General features: G+C 43.4%; 1 protein-coding gene across 1 annotated transcript in view; it reads right to left on the bottom strand.

Annotated features, from left to right (window-relative positions):
* The window catches only part of PTH1R (parathyroid hormone 1 receptor), a 61,698-nt gene extending 57,416 nt beyond the window's left edge, over positions 1–4,282 (bottom strand). The window contains exon 1 of the mRNA XM_015814287.1: positions 4,226–4,282. Coding sequence (XP_015669773.1) covers positions 4,226–4,282 — 57 coding nt within the window. The remainder of the gene's footprint in view (positions 1–4,225) is intronic.
* Between the last annotated feature and the right edge of the window lie 4,235 nt (positions 4,283–8,517).

Raw genomic sequence — 8,517 nt, 5'->3', positions numbered from 1 at the left:
AGGGAAGGGAAGGGAAGGGAAGGGAAGGGAAAGGGAAGGGAAGGGAAAGGAAGGGAAGGGAAGGAAAGGAAAGGAAAGGAAAGGGAAAGGAAGGGAAGGGAAGGGAAGGAAAGGAAAGGAAAGGAAAGGGAAGGGAAGGGAAGGGAAGGGAAGGAAAGGGAAGGGAAAGGAAGGAAAGGAAAGGAGATGAGAGGGAAGGAGAGGGAAGGAGAAGAAAGAAAGGAAAGGAGAGGAGAGGAAAGGAGAGGAGAGGAAAGGAGAGGGAAGGTGAGGGAAGGGAAGAAAAGGCTGGCAATCTTATTTTTATGGAAAAGGAAGGGGAGGAGGGAGAGCAAGAGAAGGAGAGGGGAAATGAAGGAAGGAAGGAGAGGGAAGGGAAGGAAAGAGGGAGGGGGGAAATGAAGGAAGGAAGGAAGGAAGGAGGGAAGGAAGAAAAAGGAAAGAAGGAAAAGAAGGAAGGAGGGAGGATTACAGATGGAAGGAAGGAAGGAAAAAGAAGGGATGGAATAGAATGTAAACGAAAGGAACTAAAAGGAAAGAAAGAGAGAGGAAGGAAGGAAAGGAGGGGGAAGAAGTGGAAGGAATAGGGGAAGGGAGGAAGGAAAGAGAAGAGAAAGGGGAAGGGGAAAGGACTTAACTTCCCAGAATTCTCCTGCCAGCAGTCTTGAATCTGGGAGTTGAAGTCCACCCCTCTTAAAGCTGGGAAATTCTGGGAATCTGACTTGCCAACTCCGAAAACCTCTGCACTCCCTTGATTTCTGCAATTTTCCAAGTACAAAACAACCCCCCCCCAAAAAAACCCTCTTGTAATTCGCCTCCTGCGTGCGCCCCCTTGAAAATCTCCCAGATCCCTTCATTTTCTGCCGCATCCCTGCTTAAAATTCACCCAGCGCCCTCTGGCCAGGAGCCTTTAAAAGCCAGGCATCCAGATCCTTTTTGTCAAATAGATCCCTGCTGCAAATAGATTTATGGTTTCACCTTCCTCGCCCTCCACGTTTCACAGGCCCCGGGCTCATTTTTTTCACCATTTTCCATTTTGAGCTTTCATAAAAAGGAAAGAAAAATCCATGTTCAAGGCCAAAAGATTTCCCATTTCGTTTTTTTGGTTTGTTTTTTTTTTCATTTGAAATGAGAAGAAGTAAATTGCTACAAGAAGTCCTTAACTTACGACCATAAAAATTCCGTCGCTAAGCGAGACCTTGGTTAAGTGAGCTTTGCTCTGCTTCAGGGGTAGAAAACCTTGGCTCTTTTATGACTCGTGGACTTCAACTCCCAGAATTCCTGAGCCGGCATGGCTCAGCTTGGAAACCTCTCCCTTTCCCCTCAGCATGGCTGGCTCAGGAATTCTGGGAGTTGAAGTCCACGAGCCATAAAAGAGCCAAGGTGGCCTACCCCTGCTCTGCTTTATGACCTTTCTCATCACAGTTGTTAAGTGAAACACGGCACTCTCTCCAGGGTTCAGTGTGAATTACCTGTACATACTTTGTGGAAGGCCAGAATTTAGAATTATATTTGTGACCTCAGGATGATATAAATTGGAACCTGAGTGAAAAACCTACACCTTTGGCAGAATCGGCAGAGAAAATTAACGAAAAAATAGAATTTCACAGTTTCAGGCGCTTTTTGTTCTTTCTCTGATAATGTCAGAGGAGAACAAGACAGATCTGGGATTGGCGAGGGCGAAAACAATGACAGGGAAATATTTATTACATTGCTTTCTCGTTGGTGTGTCTCCACAACAGGACATCACAAACACAGTCTCCTTGCACTGAGATAGATTCAGCTACGATACCCAGGCAGTCCTTGACTTACGACCACAGTTGAGTCCAAAATTTCCATTGCTAAGCGAGACATTTATTAAGTGAGTTTTGCCCCATTTTATGACCTTTCTTGCCGAGGTTGTTAAGTGAATCACTGCTGTTGTTAACGTAGTAACACGGTTGTTAAGTGAAGCTGGCTTCCCCATTGACTTTGTTTGATAGGTCATGAAAGGGGATCATGTGACCCCGGGGCGCTGCAACTGTCATAAATACCAGTCAGTTGCCAAGCATCTGAATTTTGATCACGTGACCATGGGAATGTTGCAACGGTCGTAAATGTGAAAAACAGTCATAAGTCCCTTTTTTCATTGCCGTTGTAAACTTTGAACGGTCACTAAATGAATGATTGTAAGAGGAGAACTGCATGTACTTATTCTGGCCTCCCAAACTGCACAGGTTTTTTTATTATTATTATTATCCCCTTGGGAAATTTTAACCATGTTCATGTATGCAACAGATGTTTTTCTGGGGCCGTGCAACCAGAGACCAAAGCACACATGCATGTCTATTTATTTCACATAAATATCCCCCATGCTCAGTGAAACCATATGGGCCCATATGGCTGTTCAACACATAATTTAAAAGTCACTTTTGCTAACCTTCAGAAGTTGTGGGTGCTTCATTACTGAAGGTTTTTAAGAAGAGGCTGGACAGCCACTTGTCTGAAATGGTATAGGGTCTCCTGCTTGAGCGGGGGGCTGGACTAGATGACCTCCAAGGTTCCTTCCAAGCAGACCCAGATTCTCACGCGGGGGGGGGCTTGTTATTCAGAAGACACTTTTCAAAATACACACAGGCACCCTTCTCTCGTTCTTAACAGGCAAAGGATTTTGCTCTGGCTGAGCAGAAAGTTGATGCTTTTTGTGGGTCCAAAGGGGGGGGAGGGTGCATTCTTTGGGGGTGACACATGACCTGCCAGATGTGCTCCAGTGTCTTCTCCTCTGTGTGCATGCCACTGAAGGGCGGTACTGTAGAACGCATTGGGGGCAGGCAGACTTTCAGCCAAATTTGTAACTCTGGAATGTGGAGGATCAGCTGAGCTTTCCAAGATTTCCCAGAATGCATAGCGGGGAATGAAGGATCTCTGGTCTTGAGCCCGTGAGGTGATCTTGAGGGCCTTCTGAGATTGTCTCGTCCTGGTTGGTGGCCGTCCCAGAGGAAGGGTTAGCTGAGTCAGGATTTATCAAGCTTGGCCCCTTTAAGATGGGCGGACTTCAACTCCCAGAATTCTCCTTGCGGCAGAGTCATTTCTGGGTGTTGAAGTCCAAGCATGCTGACTGAGGAATTCTGGGAATTAAAGTCTACTTATGCTAATTCTGGCTGTCAAAGTCCATGCTGACTAGGGAATTCTGGGTGCTGAAGTCCACTCAGGTTAATTAATAATAATAATAATAATAATAATAATAATAATAATAATAATAATAATAATAATAATAATAATAATAATAATAAAGTTGGAAGGGACCTTGGAGGTCATCTAGTCCAACCCCCTGCTCAGGCTAATAGTGGAATTCTGGGTATTGAAGTCAAAGAATGCTGACTGGGGAATTCTGGGTGTTGAAGTCCAAGCATGCTGGCTGGGAATTCTGGGTACTGAAGTCCACACATCCTATTTCACCTCCCTCTGTAACATTATACAGTATCATACTTCCCTTTTTTCCCCTTATTCTACTTTTTTTAATTAGTAAACCCATAAGCCACCTCTTCATTTCCCCCTCATTATCTGCCAAAGTTCCCTAAGAGATTTCCAGCCTTTGATAGAAGGACTTACAGGTAGTCCTCGGCTTATGACCACAGCTGGGGCGGCTCTTAAGCGAGTCGAGCCTGATTTCATGTCCTTATTTGTCACTGTTGTTAAGTGAGTTCCTGCAGTTGTTAAATGAATCACACAGTCATTAAGTGAACCCAGCTTCCCCCATTGATTTTGCTCGCTGGAAGGTCGCAAAAGGGGATCAAGTGACCCCAGGACGCTGCGACCGTCATAAATGTGAATCAGCTGCCAAGCATCTGAATTCTCCTTTAGATGTGACCATGGGGATAATACAACATAAATGTGTAAAGCGGTCACATCCTTTTCTTCGGTGCTGCTGTAACTTCAAACGGTCGCTAAACAAACAGTTGTAAGTCAAGGACTGCCTGTAAAAGTAAAATAATACAAACTGCAAGGATATTGCAACGGTTGTAAGTGCAAGGATGTTGAAACTGTCATAAGTGCAAGGCCTGATTTTAAGTCCCTTTTTCCCTCCAGTGGTGGCCACAACTTCGTCGCTAAATGGACGGTCATAAAGCGAGGACCTCTGAATGTCCAGCGCTGTCCTTGGGACCTGCCCAGGAATCCTTCCCCACTGCCTAACCAGCCCTGCAGGACCCCAAAATCTGCACAGTGGCCCCTCCTTGCTGGGTACGTGGGCGCATTTGACGTGCCCGTGCTGCTCCGGCTGTTCCCTGGCGCTTTTCTCCATCTTCGGAGTGTACACAGTTCCTGCAGTCAGACAAAGATTGTTTGTTCTGGCTGCGAGACAGACCAGGTTGTGAAGGCCTGGAGTGACTTGAATTCCGTCAACTTTACGTGCAGGGTCAGGTTTCGGAGTTATGTCGCTGGGGGACGTCCCCCGGGCACATTCCTCATCTTTTAAGTCTTTGGCCGTTATATATACTGAATATATTTTTTAGATGAAAAGCAGTGAAAAGCATTGCTGCACATATAGGTAGTCCTTGGCTTACGACTGTTCATTTAGCAACTGTGCGAGGTGAAAAAAAAGGGATTTACGGCCGGTCCTCACACTTACGACTGGTCCTCGTACCTACGACCATCGCAGCCTACTCAGTCGTAGGATCAAAATTTGGGTTTCAGCAACCTCATGGATTTACGACCGTTGCAGCGTCCCGGGGTCAGCCCTTTCCGACTTTCCCAGCTGGCTCCTAACAAGCAAAGTCAATGTGGGAAGCCGGATTCGCTTAACGACCGAGTGATTCACTTAATAACATCATGGATTTGCTTAGCAATCCTGGCAAAAAAAGATCATGAAAAGTAAAGCTGAACTTCACAACTGCCCGACTTAGCAACGTAGATTCTGCTCCCGAGTGCGGTTTCGTTAAGTCGAGGAACACCTGTATTTATGAAGAATGTTGTGTTGCAATTTTGTGTTTAGCCGTTTGCAGTTTTGTTTTTGGAATTTTGCACCGTTTCCCCCACGCTGAGACTTTAAGCCACAAAAAGATAGAAAACTGACAACAGAAAGAAAGACTTAGTGGTCCATCTGCTCCTTGAATTTATTTATTTTTTGTTTTCTTTTCAGTTCGTTTATTTATTATTTGGAATGACTATTGTTATATTTTATTTATTTTTCTTTCAGTTTTTTTTTTAAATTAAATTTCTCTCGGATAATGCAGAGGTGTTTATTCCAAGAGTTTTTTCAACTCAGCAATTGTCAAGAATTCACCTAGGCTTTTTGCTAGAAATGGCTGAGAATGGGGCACTCTCTGCTACCCCGAACTAGATTTTTTTTTTTTCCAAAGAAAAAATTCAGGTGTTGAATTTCCCAGGCGTAAAAGTCTTGGATCAAAGCCACTTTTGTGGTGTCACACTGACGAAAAGATTTATAGAGTGGCTGGCTGCAAGACTCCGCTGGGGAGAAATACTTTAAATATCCTTATTCTAGCCTACCTGATCAGAAACCACGATAAGTTAAGTGAGAAAATCTATTCAATCAAACAAGCAAAATGTACTTGTCTGTAAACTTATGACCAAAATCAAGATCAGAATTTGCGTTCTTAAGCGAATTGGTGGTTCACCGGGCCTGCCTGTACAATCTTTTTGTGAAGGTTGTTAAGTGAAGCAGAGCGGTTGTTAAATGAATCGGGCAGTTGTTAAATGAGTCCGGCTTCTTCTGTTGACTTTGCTTGTCACAAATGGAGATCAAGCAACACCGGGATGTGGCACGTGTCATAAAATAAATGTTATTTGTCAAAGGTTTGAATTTTGATCATGTGACCTAAAGCATGCCGGCTAGGGGATTCTGGGAGTTGAAGTCCACCCCTCTTAAAGCATGCCGGCTGGAGGATTCTGGGAGTTGAAGTCTACCCCTCTTAAAGGATGCCAGCTGGGGGATTCTGGGAGTTGAAGTCCACCAAATTGCCAAATTTGAAAAAGATTGTCCTAGATGGTCATCATTCTGTGCTGGGAATTATGGTACAGAGGAAGCCCCAAAATGGCCTTGGATCTTCTTGCCTGCTCCCCAGTAAGATTTTGTGGAGGCAAGCCTTCTTAACAAATCAAATTAATAATCGAAATAAATTAAAATAATAAAAAAACAATAAATGATAAATTGAATTGAAATGAAATGAAATGAAATAAATAATGATATAATAATGTAATAAAAATTGATGAAATGAGATAGAACAAATGAGATAGAACAATTAACCAGTGGAACAACCTGCCTCCAGAAACGGTGAATGCTCCAACACTGGAAGTTTTTAAGAAGAGACTGGACAGCCATTTGTCTGAAATGGTATAGGGTTTCCTGCCTGAGCAGGGGGTTGGACTTGATGATCTCCAAGGTCCCTTCCAACTTTATTATTATTGTTATTGTTATTGTTGTTGTTCTTTGTTGTTGTTGTTATTATTATTATTATAAAATAAAATAATGAAAGAAGATAACAAAACAACAATGAAATGCAATTAAGAAAATAAAATTTAAAAAAAATCAGAAAACTAAATGAAACAAGATTAAGATAAATTAAAATCAAACAAAGGCAAACAACAGAACATAATAAATAAAAATTGAAAAAATAGAATAAAATAAATAGCAATGCCACGCCATAAAGCAAAACTAAACAGAAGTGCAATGCAATGCATTAAAATGAAATAAAATCAAAGCCAAGCTGGTCAGGACAGCTACGGTTATATTGCTGCAATTATTTTTTTTTTAGACAAGATTTTGCTGACCTGCTGATTATTTTTTTTTATCTTTTCTTATCACTTCTCACCTTTGAAAGTGCTGATTCAGTCTCCAGGTGAAAAGACACCCTGCTCCTTGGTGTCTTGAACCCTCCGCTACCTACCTCTCCTCCTCCCTTACCTGGTGCCACCTGGACCTTGAATCTGCCATCTAGATATGGACAGGTATCTATCAAGCCAGTCAGACCGAGTCGTTCATTGGCCCATTGATCGAAGAAATTCAGCCTTCCCTGAATTTATGTTTAGGGAAGCCAGGGGTCTTCAAACTTGGCCCTTTTATGGCTTGTGGACTTCAACTCCCAGAATTCCTCAGCCAGCGTCGCTGACTGAGGAATTCTGGGAGTTGAAGTCCACAAGTCATAAAAGGGTCAAGTTGGAAGACCCCTGAGAGTCTGGATCCAAGCCCGCATTCATCAAAATGGCCGACTGAGGCATTCTGGGAGTTGAAGTCCACAAGCCATAAAAGGGCCAGGTTTGAAGACCCTTGAGAGTCTGGATCCAAGCCCTCAGTTTCATTAAAATGGCCGACTGAGGAATGCTGGGAGTTGAAGTCCACAAGCCATAATAGGGCCATGTTTGAAGGCCCCTGGTCTGGATCCAAGCCTGCAGTTTCATCAAAATGGCCGACTGAGGCATTCTGGGAGTTGAAGTCCACAAGCCATAAAAGGGCCAAGTTTGAAGACCCTTGAGAGTCTGGATCCAAGCCCGCAGTTTCATTAAAATGGCCGACTGAGGAATTCTGGGAGTTGAAGTCCACCAGTCCGAAAAGGGCCATGTTTGAAGACCCCTGGTTTGGATCCAAGCCTGCAGTTTCATCAAAATGGCCGACTGAGGCATTCTGGGAGTTGAAGTCCACAAGTCATAAAAGAGCCAAGTTTGAAGATCCCTGACAGAAGCTCTCCAAGAAAAGGCATCACCTACACCCTAAAGACTCCATTTCCATAAGCCTGGGCTTGAGGTCCCAAAGAATAAGGAAGGAGGACCTGCTGGGACCGTAGAGGTCATCTATTCTAGACCAAACTGCTGCAAAGCTGAGACCAGTTTCAGATAGTCCTCGACTTACAACATTTCATTTAGTGTCTCTTTGAAGATACAACAGCACTGGAAAAAAGTGACTTAGGATCAGTTTTTACAGTTACTGACCGTTTCAGCGCCCCCAGGATCACATGATCAAAATTCAGAGGCTTGGGAACTGACTCACACTTATGACTGATGCAGCGACCTGGGGTCATGTGATCCCCTTTGGCAAACTTTTGACCAGCAAAGCCAGATTCACTTTAACAATTATGTGAGTAAGTTAACAATCGCAGTGATTCATTTAACAACTGTAACAAGAAAAGTTGTAAAATGGGGCAAAATTCACTTAACTGTCTCAGTAACATTGGAAACTTTGGGCTCAGTTGTGGTTGTAAGTTGAGGACTACCTGTAAATTTTTTTGGGGGGGGGAATGAGTGGATTCATTGAAGTTACTAAACATGTGAGGTGATTTTTAAAGTTTGGAAACTTTGAAATCTTTTTTTTTCTTTTTGAAGATTTCTGCAAAACAAGCCAGAATGTGGGATACTAGACCCCACTTGTTTGGGGGGGGACACTGCTCCCAGTTTGCAAACTGGTACACATCTATGGGCCAGTCCATGAAGCCCCAGGAAGCAGTTGATTTGTGTGGATTTTGCAACAAAAACTCCAACTTTTGAGCTCAAAACGGGACCAGGAAGGAACAGAGAAAGAGAGAGAAA

This window comes from Protobothrops mucrosquamatus, unplaced genomic scaffold (genome assembly GCF_001527695.2).
Source record: "Protobothrops mucrosquamatus isolate PMUCROS unplaced genomic scaffold, P.Mucros_1.0 scaffold235, whole genome shotgun sequence".
In the NCBI taxonomy this organism is placed as follows: Eukaryota; Metazoa; Chordata; class Lepidosauria; order Squamata; family Viperidae; genus Protobothrops; species Protobothrops mucrosquamatus.
The sequence above is the reverse complement of the archived record's forward strand: the minus strand, read 5'-3'. Positions and strand labels throughout refer to the sequence as shown.